This window comes from Dermacentor andersoni, chromosome 10 (genome assembly GCF_023375885.2).
Source record: "Dermacentor andersoni chromosome 10, qqDerAnde1_hic_scaffold, whole genome shotgun sequence".
Taxonomy (NCBI): Eukaryota; Metazoa; Arthropoda; class Arachnida; order Ixodida; family Ixodidae; genus Dermacentor; species Dermacentor andersoni.
The window spans coordinates 64,366,838-64,390,397 of NC_092823.1; the positions used below are offsets into that span (position 1 = coordinate 64,366,838).

Here is a 23,560-nt window from a genome sequence, read left to right on the forward strand (position 1 = left end):
AAAAATGCAAAGTTGCTGCCATTGCAAAACACAGACACTTGCTCATTATTAAAAGCAAATCGTGAAGACTAAACTCGCTAGTTATACACAATCGAGCCACCATGGTCTCAATAACTACTGATAGCAAACAATTTTTAAGCTTTATGTGGCTGCTCCACGTGTTTGCTGTCCATTGCGCTGTAGGTAATGCTTCAGTAACCAAGAGCAAACGCTATTGGCAAAGTGAAATCTGTGGCCGCATGGCATCCGTGGTGTAATGGTTTCAATATCGGGCTTCTCTGCTAGAGTTCCGGAGCTCGAATCCTGCCGTTGGACAATTTTTATGTTTATTTAACTATTATATAATGCAGTAATTTCTTGAAAATGACGAGTCACGAAGCCGTTTTAACTCCAGAAGGACGAAGTTCAGGCAAGCATATACGTACTAACCATCATTCGCATGCTGGTTGAACCGTCCTCTCCTTGGGGCTAATCGAACACGGCAAAGCGCGGTGACGTCACGCGCAACAACGCTTTTTGACGGGAAAGCATCAAATTGAGCGAAAAATTCCGGCGTCTGTAGCATCGAAACGGCACCTGAATTCCCATTGGCCACGACACCGCGTCACGTGGCCGCTTCGAGGGAGCAGAGCTGGGGAAAGGGCACGCGCGCCCGGTGCTGCGTGAGGGAAGAGGGCATCGCCGCGACGCCACGACACCATCGCTCTCGGAGGCCTGCTTTCTAACTGCGCCTCGGCAATCGCTATGAAGTGATTCATGTATAAAAAATAGAAAAGGTTCGGCAGCATGTTACACTCCTGGTTGAGGCCCAATCGGCTTTTCCACAACACCGCACAGTTGCCGACGGTTTGAGTTGGCAACCGTGGCGTCATGCCGTGTTGAACCTCGGACACTGGCCGCGTGCTGCGTAGTGAATCAAAAGCCACTGGCCGTGCAAGCCAATCGGGAACGAGAACCAGAGGACGCTTATCGAAACGTCTACTGCTGCAGGGGTGGCTCGTTATCGCTCAGAGCGCGGAAAAGACGAACAAGACAGACGACGCCATACCGTTAGCCACTGCTGACGCGTACGTCTCTGTATTGCCAGTTTTGCTTTCTGCTTCTCATTTAAAAAAAAAAAAAAAAAAAGAGGTGTCGTCTACTGTTCGCCGCTGATCCGCTTGCGAATTACCGTCTGAATGGAACAATCAGAGATCAGAAAAGTACAATGCGCGAGCATTTCTGCCAGCTCGAAGCCGGTTCTCGTTAATATACAGCGTTGCAACAAATCTGGAACAGTAAACGGGTCTTGACGCTTGCACACCGCTTCAGAAGACACTGCTGGTGATAACGTCACAACGCTATATAGATTACCCTGCCGTCTGACTAAAACGTGCTTTTGCACTACTGTCCACATCGTCACCACAAAAACGCACAAGTGTGAGAAGATAAAGTGCAGCTGTACTTGCAGGGCAAATGAAATTGTGGAACGATGTGCCCGATGAGTGTTTTTACGACACTAGCTTCAGGAAAGAAGTCCACCATTTGAATATATAACGCGTGTCTTCTGGTGCGAGAGGACGTGCGAACAAATGAAGGCACAATAGACGCGATAAAGAGAACAAAATGGTAGGAAAACGGCTAAATAACTTGAATTACGGGATAGGGGTGCTCAAACGTGAATGAACACCGTGTTGGCGAGCAAGCAGGCGACAATTACCATCCCGTGCCGAGAGCAGACGGCCCAAATTCGTGGCGGGTCAGCGAAAAAACGAGGCAAAAACGCTCGCTTCTGTGGGCTGCGCGATAAGATAGAGAATGCACGGACGGATGCGAAGATTCTCAAGACTTTCAGGGTGCACCGTCCACGAAGGGAACGAGGCAGCGGAAAAGAAATAACAAAAACAGCACCATCAGCAAGTCCAACAGATCGCGCGAGAACGAAAAACGCTGAAACAGACGGCACACAACGACCGCGCCTATCTTCGCCGCCAACGGCGTTTTTCTTTTTCCCTCCCTTCTTTTACGAAGGCCACATCATGACGCGACTCACGATCACGACCGTGTGCTTTATAGAGCGTGATGTTTGAGAAAACAGCACCGCTGCGTCTGTAAGAGGCGTTAGAAGGAATAAAGCATCGGCCGATGAAGTTTGCCCCCGTTGAAGCAGAGCAATCGACAGCCACGCGACACATGATGTCGTGCACTTTCATTGCCGCCTCTTGGCTCCCGCGGACTCGGCATTGTTTCAGATAACTTCAGATAAGCGTCGGAGTGCTGCAAAGCGTATCGCGTGGCACGGAAAATACGGCACTGCTTAAGAGCAGTCTACATTAAGGACCTATCCTTTTTTTTAAGTTTTTCTTTTTTTGTCCCTATAAGAACATCACATGGTCACCTCGCAACAGTAAATTCGACGCCAGTTGCTCTAATCAGCAAAAGATCGAACAAAATAGGCGATACTACAAGAGATAATCGCGGGCTTCGACGACGGCCGCTGTGCACATTATACGGTCGACAGCAAAGAGAATATCGGTTTCCCACAAGAAAAATGTTTACTGTGACGCGCGATCAGTGACGACACTGAGTCGAAGTAGCCGACAAGGATATGTACGCAATCAAATCATTTTGTTGCTAAGCATACAGCCCCAAGCTTGGACGAAAGCTCGGAAAATCATGTTCGCGGTACTGCAATTCAAGTAAAGCATTTTCTCGCTAAAACTAAAAATGAAAATCGCAATATGCCAGAACACCAGTGCTATCAATTTCAGCGCTTTGACTTTTCTGACTAAACAAAAATAAAAAAAAACGGAGGTGGAGGGGCGCATCTTAGCATAAGACATAGGAATTGCGCAATCGAGTGAGAGCCGACTGATGAATCAGGCGGGGAAGGCATAGCCCGCAGGAGACGGCAGCAATATGTCACACATTCTGGCAAATAATCGACGAAGTCCAAATACACCGCGCTGTCAATTAATCAGTGGACGAAATTACATTCTGATTTCGTCTACCTGATGAGGACATTCAGTGCTAGAAATTAACCTGGAACACATGTAAAAGTCAGGCGGATTACGAGCACCAATCTGTGGTGATACGATAAATGTAACCTAGGGTCAGATTTTACCCATTTAGCGAGTGCAACCCCACGGTAATCCGAAAAGCTGCCTGAATTAACGAGAAGCGGACGTTAGTCGCATTACAAGCGATTACCAATGATATCTGATAAATTGAGCCGAGAAAAAGAAAAAAAAAAAGAGTCGGACCTCCTCCGCAAGCGTACTAAAGAAACGGTGTTAATAAAGAAAAAGAATGATCATGCACGCGACAAAAAAGACGATACCAATATGCTACGCACGAGCTACTGGCCACCATCGCAGAGTCGGAAATTTTTTTGGGCGGGTTCCGGTGCGAACAGGTCGGAACAGCTCCCGCGATGGTCCGTAGGGGACTTCCCCAGTACATTAGAAACACAGAAGACGGAAACCACTATAACCAGAACAGAGGACACACGTTGATAAAGTAGCGAGTTAAAAAAGCCAGCACATCCGATGAATAAGAAGAAAAAAAAACGGGAACAGCACCCTCCGAGGGAGCAAGAAAAAAAAAGAATTAGCCAATCGCCACGTTAGCATTGCACTGCTGACCTAAGAACGCAAAAGCGCGAAAATTCGGACGCACTTACGCTTCAATCGCAAGACACGGGGAGTTGGGGAGAGACCCGCGGAAAAAAAAAATTCAACGCTGGCGCGCAATAGGTCGCATCGCCGATTCGATCACCCCCGAGGGTCGCGCCAAAGCGACGCGGTTGCTTCTGCTAGCACGCTGCGTTGCAGAAACATCGCGATCGAAAGCTACGAAAAAAAAAAAGGAAATGCCAGTGGCGTACCGTGGAAAATGCACAGTTCGAGGTGATCAGGCTCAGGTTCGGCGTGGTGGAGGCCGATTCCGAGGGCAGCCCCGGCAGTGATCGCAGAATACCGCGTTCTTCTGGATGTTGCCGCGTTCGCAGACTAGCGCGCGCTCGTCAGCCCGCGCTACGGCATGCTCCGCATTTGCACGCTCGCGGTGGGATCGGGTCGGAAGAAAAAGAAAAAAAGAAAACGCCCCAACGGAACCAGTTAAACAAGAGAAGAAAAAGAACAGGGAAAGAAGAACCCGCAATGCACAACGTAGCGGTTTCGCAGCGCGCAGGCTGGTTAGTCGCGTCGGGCGAGCCAGCGGCGGAGTAGGGGGGGTTGCCCAAGCGACGCTACAAGACGGGTGGCACGTTCGCGCTTGCAAATAAGTTGGGAGGAGAGCGAGGGAGCAGACGGCGAAGAACCAAACTTTACCTGATCTTGTTGTTGACGTCGGTCGCCGCCGTCTCCCGGAAACGATGAACACGTCGCTCGGCGTCGCAGTTTTTGGCGCCGGCGCGAGCGACGCCGCCGTGCACTGGCGCAGCTGATCGGCGATCGTTCCCCCGGCGGCGTCAGCTCGGACGACGATCGCGGACGCTGTTGTACCGCGGCCGCGCTCGCACGCTGACCGGATGCCGCCGCATGGTGAACCGACGCGGGGAACACTTGCACAGCTTGCACCACTCAACCCCACGCTCAACGGTAAACGCCCGCACACGAACCGCCGCACAGCGAGCGCCCTTTTCGACTCTGGCGCGAACTCGCGAAGCCAGCCGGTCTTGGATCGAGCGCTGGATTCGGGTACGTGGCTGCCGAGCTCAAACACCCGCCAGATTCAGCATACCGAAACAACAAACGCAGGCTTCGGATTAGTTTCCCGCTGTAGACAGCAATCCGAACCTGATCCAACCGATGCTTTCAAGATGGCGGCCTTCTTGCGAAGCACGCACTAGCGCGTTTAAAGTGGCGAAGCTGTCGAGTAACTAGTACCGAACTACGATTCCTGCTTCGGCACGAACGTTGCGACATGGCCCACAAAACGATCACCTATATTAAGGCGCCGCTGTACAACGGCGTCGGCCGATACGTGTGCCAGCTCCAGCGGCTCACGCTGACCTTCTGCAAGACGCACGGCAGCAGCCGCGGAATGCGCGAGTACATCGAGCGGGAGCTGGTAAACTTCGCTCGCGAAAACCCGGGCATCGTGGTGTACCTGAAGCCACGCCGGCACCGCGACCCGTACATCGTGGGAGAGTACCTGAACGGCCAACGCGACATGATGCGCGCCAACGACCTCACGGCGAGCGAGCTCGTCAAGTGGATCGACCACTTTCGCACGCGCTCCGGCGAGCCCATCGCGCTCATCAACAAGTACTTGCGCACCGACTACCCGAGCATCCAAGGTCCGTACCGCGTTGTCTCGGCTGATGGGCTCATTCCAGCGTGGACAGCGGCACAACTGCGGCTTTCAACGCGTTTACGGCGACCAGTGTCGTTTAAACACGAGGAAAAAGTTTCCTAGCGCTAACAAACCAGGTGGCACGGGCTGCCGTGATGCACTAAGGTCCCTGATTCTCGAACTACTCGCACCAGAAGAAAAAAATGCAGTGCACCGTTAACATTAGCACGCTGAACGTAGCACGACCTATCTTTTGCTTGCTTTTAGAGGCCCCATTAAAACCACTAATAATGATCATGGAGGCTGATGCAGGGAAAAATCCAAGGTTGCTGCCGTTGCAAAACGCAAGGTCTCTTGCTCATTATTAAAAGCAAATTGCGAAAACTAAACTCGCTAAATGTGTGCAATCGAGCCGCCATGGTCTCAATGACTACTGATAGCAAACAATTTAAAAATTTATGTGGTTGCTCCACGTATTTTCTCTCCATTGTGCTGTAGGTAATGCTTCAGTAACCAAGAGCAGACGCTATTGGCAAAGTGAAATCTCTGGCCACCTGAATAAAGGCATTTGGTGATAGGTCATGTTATAAGAGAGCTTTAGTTTTGCCTTAGCAGCCGTGTGAATAATATGAAGTGGGGTAATCCTGTACAATGCCAGATGCTTTCCAATGTGGTAATACAGAATGATATGGCGCTCTTTGGCCACACCTGGCCCTTGCGCCATTAAACACCACATATCATCATCATACAGAATGACTAAAACCCCCTAACAGAGAAGGGCACTTCCGAACTTTGAAGTGAGTGAAGAGGTGCACTGTCGTCGTGGAGACAGTTCGTTTCAGTTCTGTTGCTGAACAGAGATAACACAATCTGTAAGAACATCCCAGAACACTTGCCCCAAGTGCGGCCTAAATCGTTTCTGAAGTGTGCCTCAAAAGTCTACTTACTGCAGGATCTGAGAGAAAAGCTGAGCATTTCTGCATCAGGTATTCGAATGTTGATTATGTACTAGTATGGACGAATAACGTAGCATTGTTAACGCAATTACCATTCTTTGCCTACTTCTTGCATTTTATGCCTATCTAGCTATATAGCGTCCTACACCAACCCAGTGGTCCATGTTGTCTACTAGTTCGGATCACATAGGCCGTTTTGTCGTAACAGAGGACAAATGGCAACCATGAAGTGTGTTTTGAATACTGCAAAAGGACGTGAAAATTCAGGACTCAGAATCAGCATGGCACACAATGTTTTATCTTCATCTCTATGTTTATCCAAAGAAAGCTGTTTTTATTGTACCAAACACAAGGAGATGGTCAACCTTTTTCTGCATACATGTAGGTCCTGCTTCTGGCATCTAACACTGGTATTTAAACACAACATTTGTTTTCCGTGTTCCTAACATAGTCAGCTATAAGGACCTACTTCAAAAAATATATCCCTAAGCTCGCTTACGGTCTCAGTATATGTATCCTCTCGTTCTTCTTTTAATCCTTCCTTTAATTTGACCTTGCCTAGGTTTCTGGACACCATTCACGAACCGGCCAACAGAGCAGAACCTCACCAAGTTTCCAAACGAGGAACTGGGCAAGTTCAAATCTGTATTTCCAAGCGCAACCGAGCAGCTCAAGGAATTGGCTGCCCAAGACAGCCCAGAGACATCACAAGCAAAGGAATGATAGCTGTGTTACGACTTTCAGTACTAGTAAGCAAATAAAACGTGTTTTTTTTTCTGTTACTGCTGTGATTGTTTCTGCTATGAATTCCCATTTTAGTAATGCTGCCCTATGTTTCCTGCACTTCACAAAATGCTTATCTTGAATGATAAGTAGCAGCATCATTAACCCCAGCGCTGGTACTATATCATTACCGCTAGACAAATTATTTTGATGATGTTGATGAAATTCTCGTGATGCAGCTTGGAATAGAAGTCATGCACACAAATTCTTGTGTATGGCATTCTTACTCTTCCATCCTTTGCAGTGTAAAGCAGTCACACCTGTGGCTGCAACTAGCTACTAGCTCTTCACTGTGGCATGCATACTACTTCGTCTCTGCAACAGCTACAGAAAGAACAGTCAAACCACACTTGGAACTAACTTACCTGAGCAAATATTTCTGCTGAATGAAGTCGTAAAAAGTATGCGAGAGAGTTACTTTAGACCTTGTACTAAATAATTTCAGTTAATCAAACTTCATACTGAGGAATTATTATACATATGACTGAAGAGAAAGACTAAATAACTTTAGGCCGACAAAGTATTCTTTCACCACTTTATTATGCATGGTAGGACAAGACTTGCCTGCTGTGTGATCCTGTGAGATATAGTCTGCAATGTGTTACTAATTTCAGGTATGAGGAAGCTGCGTCAAGAAGCGATTACACAGGCGAAACAAAGATTCACAGGAACAATAATTATCGTTCGCATGGATCCTCACTATCTGACTGGTACCGCTTACTTCTGGCAAAAATGCTTAGTCAAATGATTTAGTAGACACTGCATTGTTTCTTTATGCGTCATCTGTCACTATCATTTTAGTACAACTACTGAAAAAAAGTGGCCGACGATTACGCTTCTTGGTAATGCGATGTTTGAGCACAGCGGCTGCCTTATTTCAACAGCAGGTAACTGCTACAGAACACGCAGTGCCGAACGGAGGCGGTTGTGCATTTCGGATTGGGCAGCATACACCGTGATCCGCCGCTATCGAGCCGGTGCTCCAGCGACGCGCCATCTTATAGTAGTTCACTGCCGCGGACAGGAAGGGGGGAAGACTAGCAATTACTATTTAATGTTTCTTCTGATGTGGGATGAGGGAACGGGTGGAGAACAGGGGTATTGAGTAGAGGTCACAAACTTATTCACTCACAGACAGGCGTCAATGTGGCCGCACAAGGTTGGGATGGGAAGTAGAAGTAAGGGGACGAAGTGCTATAACTGTCCTTTGAGTCACTGAAACGGCACTGCGCCAGGTAAGGGGAGGTATAGGGGAAGAAGAGAGATAGACAGCCAGGCGCAAACACTGCCGGGGGTGTCAAATGCCACTGAGGAACGCGCCTCGCAAACGGGGAAGCGAGTGACGCGGCCTAGAGCTGTACAGCCGCGTGACACGGAGATAGAGGAGCGGAGAGCCATGGATCACGCGTGAGGCAGCAAGGAGCACCCACCGCCGGCACTGTGGCATCGCCACGACAGTGGGAGTCTGTTTAGACTGACAAAGTATTCCTTCAAGACTCTGTTCTCGCAAATTTCACAATAATAGATTTACTACTGATTAAGACTAGAAAATGAAGCTGAAAGCTTTTGAATTTCATGCCAGAACACCAGTGCTGGTAAGTCAGTGTTATGTCACGGGTTTCAAAGTATCTCTTTTTGTATTCTGGCCAATTGTGGCAGCACAGTAAAAGTTCTTGAAACTTCCATATTTCAGTCTTAGGCTCCTTCGCAATATGGTGTACTCCATCTTTAGTGTAGTAGTCGCCACATATCAGCCGACCAGTGCTGCCCTCTGGGCAGGAGCGATGGGGTGCGTGAAGAATAAAACACTTGGTGTTTGGTTCTGAAAGGGTGTGCTTGTCGTCTTGCATGCTCCACTCCTTTGTGGCCTGCCAGCGCGGCCTGACAGGAACGCTACGCGACATTTAGCCATAAAAGATTAACTATAGCCTGCACGTACAGCATAAAATCCACGACATCACAGTAAGCTGGTGCAGGTGCTTCAAGGTGCCATCACCATCAGTCTTTATTTTTCGCATTTTTTCTGGCTTACGAAGTTTTCTATAACATTAAAATGGCTTTTCTCTCTCTGTTTCTCTCTCTCCTTTTTTTGGTATCATAGAAGAATAATTTACTAGTACTGCTCAAATTCTTTCTTTATTGCCCCTTAAATGCAACAGCATTACAATGATAAAATCTCAGCCACATAGGGAGCATCCTCCCTATGTAGTGGTGGAGTAGGAGTATCCCGACCACGGTGGCCGCATTTCGATGGGGGTGAAATGCGAAAACACCCGTGTACTTAGATTTAGGTGCAGTTAAAGAACCCCAGGTGGTCGAAACTTCCAGAGTCCTCCTCTACGGCGTGCCTCATAATCAGAAAGTGGTTTTGGCACGTAAAACCCCATAATTTAATTTTTTTTTAGGGGGGGGGGGGGGGGTGTAGGAGGAGCAAGAGCTGCGACGTAGGAAGCAAGTGACAGTCGGGAGGGCAGCTGACACGCTCTGGGCAGGCGTATCCTTGCCCATCGTGCTCATACCAGCAGCGAAACGTAGAACCTGGTAGAACGATGCCCATGCTCTTCTACCGAGCTGATTGAGCGGAGTGTCAAGGTGCATATCGATTTGGCCTCTGTGTCATCTTGCAGTAAAGCTGAGAGTACATCTGCTCGCGTTTCCAAGAGATGCGCTTGTTAGGAAAGCGAAATCAATGCAGTTCTCTGCAGCCACCTGTGCATGTGAAATGCGAGCAGAGCGGAGCGTGAACGCTCTGCTAAAAATGTACACTGTTTCAGCTGAACCCGCACTTCAGGACAGGACACAAGCGTAACAGAGTGCAACTAACAACGGTTTAATTTGGAACATTTTCTGAAGCATTTATATATGAACTCGTGTTAACAAAATGGGGAAAAAAGGAATGAGGTGCTGCCATGTAACTACACACATGTGCATTTCCCTATCGAATAGAAAACTGGTGAGCAGAGTCATTAGCCGTCAGTTTGTTGTACTTCCTGCATCCGGCGAATTTCCTGAAGCAATTGAATCTATAATGTGCACTCACACATTCATATGCACATGCTGTTGGCATGGCATACACCTAAGAGATGGTTATTTACATTGTATCATATTCCAATATACCATAATAAAGGCACGTCAACAAGACCAAGAGAACATCAGAACCATTGCTAGAAAATAAACAAACCTGGGAATCTTGCACCACATTTGCCACTATCTCTGTACTCTGCAATTTGAAAATGCCACTATTTTATCACATTTAAGGTAGGATTAAAATGAACTATACATAAGGCGTATGCCATGCGCAGGAGAACACCAACGGCGCTTTCATTGCTCTGTATCTGCTAAGGAAATTCCCTCGATGCAGGAAACACAGCCTACTGATAGTTAATCATACCATTGACTGGTTTGTTAGCTGCAAAAGAAATGTGCACACGTGGTTATGCCTTTTTGTGTTGTTAATATGTTTAAGACCTACACATAAATGTTTCACCAAATCATATGAAATAAAAAATATAGTTGCCCTGTACGTGTGATGCGTATCCTGTTCTGGTTCTTTTCTGTATTGCTTTCATGCTACAAAAGAGCACATTTAACCACAGCAATGTATAATCAAGAGTCGCTCAATTTTAGCGTTTCGAGTTCACCACTGTATTGCTCTATATATGGAGGAGGTTAATGAAGAAATAAGCGCGGTTCACATGTGTATTAGGCGTCTGCCATCGTATAAGTAATACGTAAGGTCAGTGTAGCAAGTGATAGCTACAGCATTATAGTATGTTACAGCATTACTGTGTTAGAGCAACAAACAAAAAGCACTTGTTGTGCTGTTGCGTTTAGGTTGGCTATATATTGCGTTGTGGACTCGCAGATAGATGGCGGCAGGTAGACAGCAGGTGGTTAGCCGTAGATCATGTCAGTGTAAATCACACATGGCATCTGAGGTAGAAGTACGAGTGATGTCAATGTGTTTTTCTCTCTCTCACTCTTTTTTTTTGCTAATTCAGAAACAAACCAGACTGCACTGCACGTGTAATGGTGAACCACAAATGTAAACCACAAATGTAATGCACCCAGCACAGGCTTTATTTGTTGCTTTGGCATTGTTACCTCTCATGGAGGCTGTCAACATGCCTTTTCAGTGCATGAATACTGCGTTAATGTGATGTTACCAAACCAAATTGAGTGAAACAATACATTTTTATGATATAAGAAATGTCTTGACGAGTGGAAATACAAGCGCATGTTGTTTAAGTCAAGGTTTTACTGCATCTCATTTCAATGTTGTCGACAGCAAAATGAACAACCCTGCTGACAGGCGCTGCTCCTGCCTTCTAGAGCATTGAATTTCGCTTTACACTGGCTGTGATCAAACTGTTACGCAATAAAGGACTGCATAGACTTTGCTGGTATGTACAACGTTTCGTCTTTATTCGTTTTCTTCAAAAGACACAAACTCTCTGAGCAGGCAGTGGTATGTACAATATATATTTGCGGTTCTTCTTTTTTTTTTCCAAGGCAAATTTTTCTTTTTTCTCTCCACTTGCCCCTCTGAGAGCTGGCAAAAATAATCTTTGGTGACAAGCAACAGTTTTCTTTTTTTTCCTTTCCCTCAGTAGCACCAAAATAAATTGCTTCACTCGCATCTCAAGAGCCACATGCGGAATGGACAGCCTGTCTATATCACCAGAACATGCCCCCCCCCCTACCTGGGCGCTGGGTGGAACAGCCAATGATGGAGAGAGCTTGTATGTGAGGAACACAAATTATAAATTTTTACAAAAAACTGCTATCTATCGCGATCAGCATGAGCAACAAGGCGAAAGCATGCGGCAAAGCACTTGTGCATTGTAGCTCATACCGAGGTCGGTAGTACTAAGACGTACACACAAGCCATTTCATAGTCTTGGCACAGCGGAGACCTGGTATATACATATACCAGAACAATGGTAAGCACGGACATGAGCAGCAGTGCTGGTACTGTCATGTGATGCTGCACTTAAAGGGACGCACTCGAGAGTGACACTTCGTCACTTCGGATTAGTAAAGTAATTTTTTAGAAATTTTCGTTCACCTGGTGGATGAGGGTCCATCACTAGTGGAAGAAGTAAATGTCATGTTTGTCCTTTTTGAATCTGGCACTACATCAGCGCTACATCACTTGACATTCCTCATTAGTGTGCCTTTAATGGAAGTATGCAGAAACTTCACTGCATTGATCAAATCTATTCCACACGTGCACTAGTGAAAACGTGCCAACAGTGGAATAATTGCCAAGAGCAAATTTTTTTGTAATCTCTTTTGAATGGGAAAGTGATGCACCTCAAGAATAGTTTGCGCAGTTTGTAGTTGATTTGGGTGCTACAGGAGGGCGCCACCACCAGTGCTGCCATTCCTGGATAGGTCTTCCAGTATTTTGGATATTCACCGATGGCTAGTACACCTCTCTAAAGCTCTCTACTATCGGACAAACAATGAGAAAATCAATAGTAGTTCTCGGGTACTTCCTGTCCGATTCCCTTGTCTAGCTTCTTATTTTTCTGAATTGCCCCTCCATTCCCCAATTGAAGTTGCGAAAATCAACGGAGAATTTTTCAAAAATACAAGTCTTGGTCAAGATAAATATTTAAACTGAAATCCTAGGCTTTCTATTTGTTTTTGTTTTTTCTAATTTCACTTGTGTATCAACCAGAATTTAACATGCTTTTGCGAGACAATAGGCAAGATTCAAAATAATGTATGCAACCACTATTACGATGCCAAATGCCACAGACCAAATTATGTGTTGCCTGCGGTTGGTCACCATCCTGTCAAAAAACTGGCAAAGGGGACAGTACAGAAATGTCAGAGTTAGCACAGGGTAAGTAACTGTCAGGAGTTACTAAGTAACAGCTAAGTTGAGATATAAACTTTACACAACCCTGAAACACAATGCATTTATAATAATTCCTACGTTTAACTGCAGAACTTAGAACAGGGGTGCTATTTGTGGAATTATCAGGCCTACCAGTGTCCAAGGAAGTGGGGCGGTGAGATTATCCAGTGGTGAGGTTAGAAAACTTGCAGGCACAGGATGGGTTTGGCAGCTATGCACAGGACAGGGGCATCTCTGTAAATCTCTGAGAGAGGCTTTGTTATGCAGTAAACTTCAATAGGTTGATATTACTTGTTCGTAATACTAGAGAAAGAAAGCAGTGATAATAAGAGGCTGTATAGGTAACATGCATTGCTACTGAACACTGCAAAATAAAAAGTAACCGTTGAACTTTTGTGACAAACTGACATTTTAAAGGTCAAATATGTACAGGTGACTTTCTTTTTTCCTTTACTCTGCATGGTGAATGTACTCTAATTGTCAACTAGTGGGCACTGAAATAATGGCAAATACATGTTGGCCAAAAGGTTGAAGCAACAACCGCCAAGGTTTCCAAAATACTGATTGTGCCAATCAGACACCGGACAAGAGGGGCAGCCCCAGCCTCATCTCCTGCAGAACTTGAGAATATGAAATTTCCATGGTATTGTGTTCCCTACAGCAAAGAAGTCTTGAGCATTTCCCCATTTGAAACAGGACAGTAATTCGGCCAAAAAATTCCACCGAAGATGACGGTACTACCTAATGCGAAATTTGAGCGCAGCTTCATGTGTTTTCATTTCGCGATATATTGGCTGGCGCGGACAATCTGTCTCGTGCGGCACATTGCAAACGGAGCGAAGTGTGGTGCGACTGCCTCGCTAATTGGGAGATCGAGAGAGGCAGCACTTGGGTGATGCGTTGGTGTGATTCGCGGCAGCCGCCGCAGACAGACCTCCACTCATGCAGCGCTTTGTTTCCATATATGGTATCAGCGGGTGCACTGGCTGCATGCCATCGGTGAACAGACAGTGCGCTACTCTGATGCCATGTCGTAAGGGTCGTCACGGCAGAGGCCGTCTTGCACGGCGCTGCGCTTTTCTTCTCACACATTCACAATACCCTCCTCCTCTGCTTTCCTCCTCGCACTCGATTTGCCATCACCGTCTTTCATACCCTGCTGCACTCTTCGTTCACTCTTTGATCCTTCACTGTGCTCATCAGCTCTCTTGCGCCGAGGGACGACGCCAATGCAACACGCAGGAACGGGTGCATAAGAGCTGAGCTCTAAAACGTTTCGCATGTGACAGCCATTGCAGTCATTTATGCTTGCCATCTCGTTCATAGCGAGTGCTAACTTTGGAGTCATGGCCATCACATCTGCTCATTGTTTGGCACGCAGATCTGACCAGCCTAAGCAAGCAGGGAACATACTGCCACTGACCAACTGTCTAAATTTCCAAATTTTTTACAGACACAATGCTCCGACCACCTCCACAACATTGCTGAGAAGCATGTGCCAATAGATTCTATGCCTCAGGTTAAACCCATTTTCTTGTGTCCCGCAATATTTCAGACATCTCTGCAACAACTGTAAAATCTAAAGCTACCTAGTGAAAGGTGTTTCTAGTGAGTTTAGCTTGTCCTCCATAAGTGCTTCACTCAAAATGTCACACTTATTGACAGGTAAGGAATTGCTAACTGCGTTCCGTGAAAAGGTATGACCAATCGTAATTTTACGAGAGAGATGTGACTACAGTCGGTAAGCAATAAACACGTTACCCTCACCACAAAGCTTCAGAGGCGTAATTGAGAGACGAAGCAGATCATACTCCTCAAAGTTTAAACTACTTCATAAGTCGAGATTAAAGTTTAAACCACCTTTGAATGCAAATTTACCAGGTTAAGCAAGATGGAATGGTCACATTCGGTACCTCACTTCCCTACAGCTAGCACGCGCGATACATAAACAGGTCATAGAGCCACTCAGAGACAACAAATAATTGTGCGCATCACTGAAAACAAGCGTTATACTATATAGCATGTCTTCATCTCGGTGACCGTCTTGGAGTGCATGACACGTCAAAGGAAGCGACACCAGTGTAGAGTGCAGCAATGGTTAATGGCAACAGCACTTTGTTTTTGGTAACAAACAAACGAACAAACAAACAACAACAAAAAAACGTAACATTCACAACACTCTTATCATTGGCACGAGAAAAAGTACTCTCGCAGTATCATCACCATCACGTCTTGTGTAGATACAATCTAACTAAGCCCTCTGTTCTACGGCTACGTGTCTTAAGGGAGTCTCTTTGAGAGGAAACATGGCTGTACAATTTCGAGTACACGTTATGTGCACGAACGGTGGTGAGCATTGATCACATACCACAGTGAGCATAAACTGAGTGCAGACAGTTTGACTCAGGTTCTACATGTGTGTGTGCGCGTGGTGCACATAATGCTTGCAGCGAGAAAATCAACGCACAGCAAGAAACGTTTGGGCAGAAGATACAGTCCCTGCATGTGTGCCAGAGCAGGCGAGCAACCAGATGGCATCACAAGCAGAAATAGTAGAATGGGACAGTCATCATTATAGGCCTAATTTAATTATGTCCTCATCAATTAGCAGCCTAAATTAATGATGTCCATCGACTCTGAAAGCTTGCGGTGCAGCTTAGCACGCAAGGTCGTGTAAGTTGGCCTCCCCCATACGAAGCGCGCGCAGCAACTGTAAGGGAATCAAGTGGTGCCACCTAGCGATGCAGCATGCAGGGTGGCAGCACTGGTGCCCTGTAACCATGGTAACCGCTATAATTTCAGCCACCAGACAGCACAGGCGTCCAACAGGCTTCGGGCTGCCCAGATAGCTTCTGCCATTATCCAGCTATGGCGGAAATTTCGAGTTTCTCCTCCAAAGCGTTTCTTGCTCTGCGATTGCCGGTAAGTGTAAAAACAATGTGGCACATCAGTGCATCTTAGGCATGCTATTAGAATGCCCACAGTGAGAGCAGCATTATGTAATGCCCGCGTAATTTTCACGAAACTTGGCATAATAACCACCTTCAGTCACACTCATATATAAAAAAAAATCTATGGCATTTAAGCCATGTCCTACAAATAATTCACTTGCTTCTAAGCGCAGTTCAACACACAACACCACCAAAATGTACTTCTGTTCCTACTGAAATCAAACTCTTGCACTAGAAACATGGCGCATGTTACTGTTGCCATTTGTGTCTAATAAAAGTTGCAGTACGGCTAAGCAGGTTGGCTAACAATCACGTCAGTGACAGACCAAACTTTTGACAGCACAGCATAGTATGCGCGCACATGATGAGACAATGTGGCTTGCAATATATCTCTTGCGTGACAGCTGTCAGCAGGAAACGAGTAACATACACAACTGCAAATGTTGGCACCATTTCTCATGGTGCTACAAGCAACCGCGGCGCACAGCACCATATAACGTACATGCAGTTCGCAGCGATAATGAAATTACATTCCAAGTGGAACTAACTCTACCACCAGAGGCAGTACATGTTGAATCGCACCAGGTTATCTCACACACATAAAAGATGCTCTTTACACAAACTATCCCGTGGTATAAAAGAGCAACTCCGGCAGTTGTTTTGTTTTATGTGTATGTAAGGTGTGAACTAAATCTCTATCATGCTTCCATGGTCTAGTGACAGTAATGAAACAAATTCTGCCAGAAAGAATCAAAATTAAATCTTTAATTTCCTCTACTTCTTCATGCCAGTACTATATCAATGTCGCTGCTACTTGCACATTTTTAATGACATTTAAATATTGTGATGACGAAAGTTTCAGTGAATGCAGTTTCTTTACCAATCGTAGCATCATTGAAAATGTTACTTAGCAGGCAGAAGCTGATTAAAGGCAGATAAAAACACAGGCGTACTTTATGCAGCATATTTCAGATTACTTCAGAAATGTGTTTATCATGTGCAGCCTGGTAACTTGGGGACAATATTATGCATTCAGCGGCTGAACGATTTGTGAGAACACGGTATGCTCAAGTGGCACTAGGTTTTAACGTCACTATGTCTATGTGGAACCAGACAAAATTTTAGTGCAATGTGCAATTTATCTCATTACTTGTTCCCGTGTGACGCAAGTATCACTTAAGTTTCTGTATTGTGCAGACTGGATTATCTTGCACACGACAAAGGGCACAAAGAAACGTAAACCAACAGCTTCTTCGACATGGTAAAAAAAATTGCAGGAGTTGCGCTTCAATCTAGTGAGAGTCATGCATCAGCGAACATCTTCTAGATGAACTGACGTTTAATGTGCGCCTTGTACAGGTGATGATGATTGTTAATATGAACATGAACATGGTTCACCTTTGCATGCCCTGAAATGTATGTAAAGACATAGAAATATCTACGACTCTTGAAACCAACTCTGCATGTCGCCATTTGGCACGCCTTAATAGTTTTTTTCAATCTTTCAACTGACAACTAGCTAACATTTTGACGAGGTTATTTATAATAAATGTGGTGTAATATACTCGTCAAGCTAGTGAAGGCCTACATTTGTGTACATCCAACAAGTCATTTACAAAAGGATTTTTGACAAGGTTGGCACCATTGACGTTCTACAAGTGCTAAAAACTTAACTCGGTGAAATTTACATGAACATCATGAATGACAGTGTTTCCCATTACTTGGGAACATTATGACACATGAAACGTTGGCCAAGCTTTACTGCCTAGCATTCATACAGTCCGCTGACTTCACTGAATGAGCACTCACACAAAGCACAATCTTGAGCTTCTCCATACAGTGAACAACAATGCGTGTCCTCCACATCGAGTTCTTGAAACACAAGACATATTTTAGCCAGCTTGGAGAGGTACCACAAGCTTATGGCTTGTTCAAACCTAGCCTTGAACTGTACGCCTCTCCCAAAGAATCTGAGACTCAATTTTGATAATTTTGTTCAAGACTGTGTGAAGTTAACATCACTCTAGCAAAACCATCTGCTTTAATTTCAACAGTAAGCTACATGTTCTGTCAGCAATGGAAATCATGGCTGACGTATAGCCATATCAAAAAGACAGCCTTGTAGATCTCAATAAATGGAACCTCATAACAAACCAAGAGCCGGTATTAGAGGTAACTCGTTCACATATTCGCACAAAACATTACCAATATGTTCTTTTCCAGAACAGATGTTTTACGTAAACAAAAGCCAGATATCAGATGACACAAAGGTATTGTAAGGCTTTGTCCGACACAAATGCATATTTTACATATTTCACTGTAAAAAATAAGTGAAACGTCAGAACGGCGTAACAGATGATATTAATAACACGGAGACATGAGAAAAACATGACAGGAATCTTCAGCTGCTGCAGACACTCATGATGTTTTGTCTTTTTTTCTTGCTTCTACACGTTACCAATGACACCTGTACCATACAACTCTCTTCTACAGTGTTTATGTACCAGCTAGCCTACTCTAGATCTCTGCTGAATTGTATATACAGAAAGAAACTACTGCTCGGTGGCGCTAGACTCGGTGCATTATACAAGGTGTGACAGACACATATGTGACGACCTTTGAGGAGGTATGCACAAGTTTTGCCACACAAGTTGTGACTTTCAGGTGCTGCTGCTCACTTTGGAGAGACACACAGAAGAGAAGACGCGTGCTGGTTAACTCAGTCTGTCAGCCGCCTGTCACGCAAGCAGGTGACGTGACGTAACAACTCGGCAGACTGGTGGACATCGGAAGCACACATGTGACATGTCTTGCCATGAAGTCTCAGAGATCTGGCATTCATGGCAGCAGCGCCAAAATATAAAGCTCCACTGCATGCATTACACTGAGTCATGTGACGGCAGGTGTGACGAATAATGGTACAAAGGAGTCACGACACCACGTTGCAAAATTACAACTTAAGTGAACAGAATCTTCAGTAACCACGGCAGCACAATACATAATGCCTATCTCTATGCATCCGTACATCATGCACACACCATGTGACAGGCCAAATGAGCATAAGTTCTGTCACTGGAATTATAAGGCATGAATGCTGGTGAATGGCAGAAAACAAATTTCACCGAAAACTGCATGCTTTTGAATAGTTACCAAAATGTTCAAGTTCCTTCAATAACCCCTTAGTCTTCAAATGGCAAGTAACATTCATAACAAATTCTTCAAACGGTTGTCTCATATACTGGCAGCATTACATATTTGTAAATGTTGCAGTAGGTACTAAAATGGGTCACTTACTTTAGCATTGATAAGCAGCGTTTCAGTTTAAATTGTTAAAATTGCTAGTACTATATAGTCAAACAATCTGTCCAGAAAACTATTTCAGATGAGCTTAAATGTTTTTATGCTTTACAAAGCTGTAAAGCTTGTAAGAAATTGCTCCAATGTAGGATTCGTTGAGTCCATCAGTATAATGTATCTAGGAACAATCCGAAACATTATTTCATGAAATTTTTTGAAAAAGTCTATCAGCATAGAGAAGTGTGTAGCGTGCACTTCACAAGCAGCCACATAGTTGGGCTTCAAGGCAAGGTCATCTGTTAAATATATACAGTAGTTAGGTCCAGTTACAAAAGCATGTGCCAGTACTTTGATCACAAAGTGCTGATCTTACTTGTGATGTTCCCAACGGCATTGCAAACAAATGCTACTCAACAAAGCAAGATTCTTTCAACAGCTTGATAATCATAAACTGAATGTCACATCCCTAGCTTGTAGGTGCCTGAAACAACCTTGTCCATGCAATGTTATGTATCGTTAACATTTATGTCTCATTTAACAATGTGTGCATGGTGTGCAAGTGAAGCTTCACGTTAATGAAATGCTACTGACAACAATTAGCAAACTTTCAGCCATAATGATTGGCTTTGGTGTCGAACACACGTTTAGTAAAAAAAAAAAAATGCGGAATATGCTTGCTGCTCATGTTCTTTTTCTTTTGTTCATTTGCATTGTGACTGGCTGAAAGCAAAAGCACATTTTTCTCATTTGCAATATTTGACTGCAACGCTCCCGTTCACTCAAAATGAAAACCACAGACATTGGCACTACTTCACATATAACATTATGGGTAATCATTAGCTCACTCCATATTTACATCATGACATTAAATTGTAATTAAAAGCATAGCCACAATATTTGATCATTAGTAAGGCAGTCACTAATAAATTTCTTCGCAATCTGCTGCATGCTGATCTGGCAACAAAGAGCAATATGTACATGTCAAGTGGTCACACCTTGAGCGCCTCTGTTGGGTTAACCCAAAGAAGAAAGCAAGCGAGCTGGCAACGAGGACCTGGGCTCGGTTGTGAGGAGTTTCCATTGTCCGCTTCCCTCTAAGGTGTTCTTGTTTGTAATAAGCGGGCAAGTACATAGGCGCAAACCTAAATGCACACTCAACTTCCTGCAACAAAGAGCTCTTTCAGCCACTGACCTAAGAAGAGAAAACTTGGCAAGTTAGTGCAGGCTAAAGCCAACAGCACGGCGATACGAGCAAATACGAGTATTATCATATCCCTTTGCAATGCGACTTTTGTGTCTGTTTATAGCACACTTCATTGGTCATTTCCATAATTTTATCACATACACATTTCACGGACCTTACAGTGGCTGGTTTTTAGGCCCCTTTACAGCCAAGTCACAACCAATTGCAGTAATTCATTACTACATTTTAAACTCGCCAAATGTGGCCTGGTGCTCTTTGGCCATACTTTGCCCTTAGGCCACAAAACACCAAATTCATCATCATCATCATGAGCACCAAGCTCAGTGATGCAACACAGCGCTTGTGTTGTTGCAATCAGCTTTGTCCTTGTGTTTGCCATGTGCCATGCTATTAGCTTTGACTGCTGACCCTTGCGCTTACGGCGTTCAACACGGTTTTCACTGCCTCCTCGTGGCGAGCATGACCCTTCTCACTTGGCCGTGTCACCTCACTCTGAAGCTTGAATTAGCCATCAAGAAAATCAACTCTTGGGGGTCCTGCCTTTCCCACCTTGCACAAGATAGCCACCGTTAGGTTCATTCACACAATGGTGTCAAAGATCTTGGCCTCTTCCACATTGTGCCACGTAAGCAAACAACGTCACATTTGCGATCGTCTAATACATGACATAACACTGCAGCTCTCAAACTATAGCTGGCTGTCACACTTGAGTAAACAGGGTACTGAAAAACAAGTCCCTGGCATTAGGGTAGCACGAGCCTTTCAACAAATCTCTCTTCGCGGTCTTTGTTTGGCACTTAATACTGCCGACGCCCACCTCACCGACTGGGAGGATCCCTTTAGAAATGCTGGAACAATCCCTGCGTTTGTCTACTGTGGTTTGCCCAGCAAGCCTTGTCTGTCAGCAGCACTGGCTCACACGATGGGGTCGTCGTGAATGTCCTCGTCGGCCCCGCACACGATGGTTGATGAACTGGTGGCCCCCGACACGTGACGCGGACTCGGGTCGCCGTGGTATGTCACACTCACGACCGGAAGGCTCACTTTCCGGCGGGCGCCGTGAGTTCTTGCGGCCGCGGCGGACAGACTCCCCGAGCGCTGCCTTGCCTTCTTCTGCTTCTTTTTGTTGCCGTTGCCGACACGGTTCACCGCGCTGCCGCCGTTGAGCGTGGCAGCGAGGGTCAGCGGCTCGAGCTCGTGGCTCTCGCTGTGTATGATGGCGGCCGGGCAGCTGGCGCTCGAAGTGGACAGGGTGGACTCGGAGAGGGCGTACACGGTCTTGTCAACCGGTGCTGGTGACGCACTCTCGCAGCAGTGTAGGCTCGGGTAGTCGAGCTGCAGCTGACCGCGCTGTGGTCCGGCGACGCTGAGCAGCGAGTGGAAGAAGAACGTGGCGTACACCCACGAGACGACTGTGATCAGCATGAGAAATGTGCCCACTTGGAGGTAGGCGAGCACGAATGAGGGGAACATGAGTGCGCCTGCCAGGAAGCTCGTCAGGGCTGCCATGGTGACGGGGCTGCCGACGCGGGACAGCGACTGAATCACTGAGGTCTCGCGATCCTGCTGCAGCCAAGTGGGGAAAGTGAAGGCAAATAATACTGGCAGATTGGCAATACTGCACGGGAATAGACTTTCTTCAAGACAAACTTTGGTGAGCTGAATTGTTTTGATACACTTACCAGTTGAGGGACTTTCTACCTACAGTGCCCTTCTATTGAGCCAAACTTCTGACAAGGCAAGCATATTTCTACAGTCTCTTCACATCTGCTTCAAAGGAAGCCCACTAGGGACAGAGTTCATGGTGTCAAACTGTCTAAGGCAATAAATGCTTGTGCACAGTCATGGCCAACATTACAGGGCACACCTAACCAGCATTTAACCATCTAATGGTCACTCCACAACTACAAGTATATAGTAATTCACTATGTACTACTGACAGCAACATTACATATAACATCCCTTACTGTTTGTCAGTATCTGTGATGAAACAGAAAAACTAACTCTTCACATAATACTGCGACTGAAAGGATTTGCAAAAGCAAGTTTAGGTCTCTCTCGCGCACAGTGCCCAACTTATGCTCTTGCTCATCAATCACCACTTCAAGTGCACATTGACAAATTTGTGCTAGCAAGGAGCAGATAATATGAGTCTTGGCAAAGCCTGTGTTTGCTGCAGTGCATTATTGTGGCGCCATCTAGCATGCACTAGGCAAATAATAGCCATCACCTCCAAGATTTATGTACATACCTTTCTACATTTTATCACCTATTTTGTTTTCTTTTTGGTTTTTGTGCGATTAGGCATCTGACATGCAAAACGTTTCAGACAAAATGCCAACTCAGTGCATGTCTCAGAGGCACACATGACACACAAAGGCTTCAGACAAGAGCTTTCAAAAACAGTGTAAATGCTAAGTGCAATTTGCTATCACAAGTAAAAACAAAGAAAAACAGAAGATGCTCTACACTGCAGGTAGTGGAGATTGAGGTATGCCCTAGCGTCTATGCGTGGGCATTAACCTGCTGTGTCATCCCTGCATCTCTACGCTTTCCGCTCGCGGCAGTTGTAAGTGGTGGCGCTCCACTCACGATGGGTTGCGGTAGGGGCCCTCACGTCGCGAGGGAGCCCCTGACGGCTTCGCTCAATGTAAGCCTGGGTCTTCTCTCCGGGAACAGCACTGAGTATGTACGTGCTTTCCTCTCGTCTTCCCTTGGCATAGGATCCCTTTGGTTCCTGCGAACCCTGGGACCGGGCATGCAGATTTTTGGGCTAGTTGGTTCGCTGCATCAACTAAGTCAGAGCACTGGGTTGACATGGTTGATAGCGCACGTCCTGTCGTCTTTCTTGTCAGTGTCAATCCAGCGCTATGAGTTCAATGGACTGGGACCAGCCATTTGTGCAGTGTTGGGTGCTGCCAGGGACAATAAACGGTTTCCACCAACTCAGCTAGGCACTACTGTGTTCTATTGTGTCCATAGCATTCGGTAGCCCCTTTGCAGCCTGAGTACGGGTGCAGCGGCATGCTAGACGACGGTTGACGGCTTGCTAAGCTCAAACCCACAATGGTCAGTGCTCCTGTGAGATCCTGGGACCCCCATAAGGTTAAATGCATTACATTACATGACATTAAACGCTGTGACATGGTGCTCACCCCACCAGGTTGGCCAAATCTCTCAAGCTTTTTCAGAGCCTTGCTTTGTGCTGACAATCATTCTCGGT

The 23,560-nt window shown here is 45.7% G+C and overlaps 3 protein-coding genes across 5 annotated transcripts in view; 1 reads left to right on the forward strand and 2 right to left on the reverse strand.

Annotated features, from left to right (window-relative positions):
• LOC126543869 (uncharacterized) overlaps nt 1-4,628 on the reverse strand; it is a 64,455-nt gene extending 59,827 nt beyond the window's left edge. For both annotated transcript variants that reach the window (XM_072284888.1, XM_055062413.2), the window contains exon 1: nt 4,311-4,628. The gene's annotated coding sequence lies outside the window, so the exon portion shown is untranslated. The remainder of the gene's footprint in view (nt 1-4,310) is intronic.
• A 168-nt stretch (nt 4,629-4,796) lies between these two features.
• Nucleotides 4,797-7,015, forward strand: mRpL43 (mitochondrial ribosomal protein L43). Its single transcript, XM_050191002.3, has 2 exons — nt 4,797-5,281; nt 6,796-7,015. The coding sequence occupies exons 1-2, from the start codon at nt 4,906-4,908 to the stop codon at nt 6,954-6,956; spliced, it is 537 nt and encodes a 178-aa protein (XP_050046959.1). The 5' UTR covers nt 4,797-4,905; the 3' UTR covers nt 6,957-7,015.
• Nucleotides 7,016-11,412: 4,397 nt separating this feature from the next.
• disp (RND transporter family member dispatched) overlaps nt 11,413-23,560 on the reverse strand; it is a 481,275-nt gene continuing 469,127 nt past the window's right edge. The window contains exon 17 of one of the 2 annotated variants that reach the window (XM_050191005.3): nt 11,413-21,900. In XM_050191005.3, the coding sequence (XP_050046962.1) occupies nt 21,253-21,900 (648 nt within the window). In that variant the 3' untranslated portion in view covers nt 11,413-21,252. Of the gene's footprint in view, nt 21,904-23,560 lie in introns of both variants that reach the window. The other variant, XM_050191004.3, reaches the window with a different exon arrangement.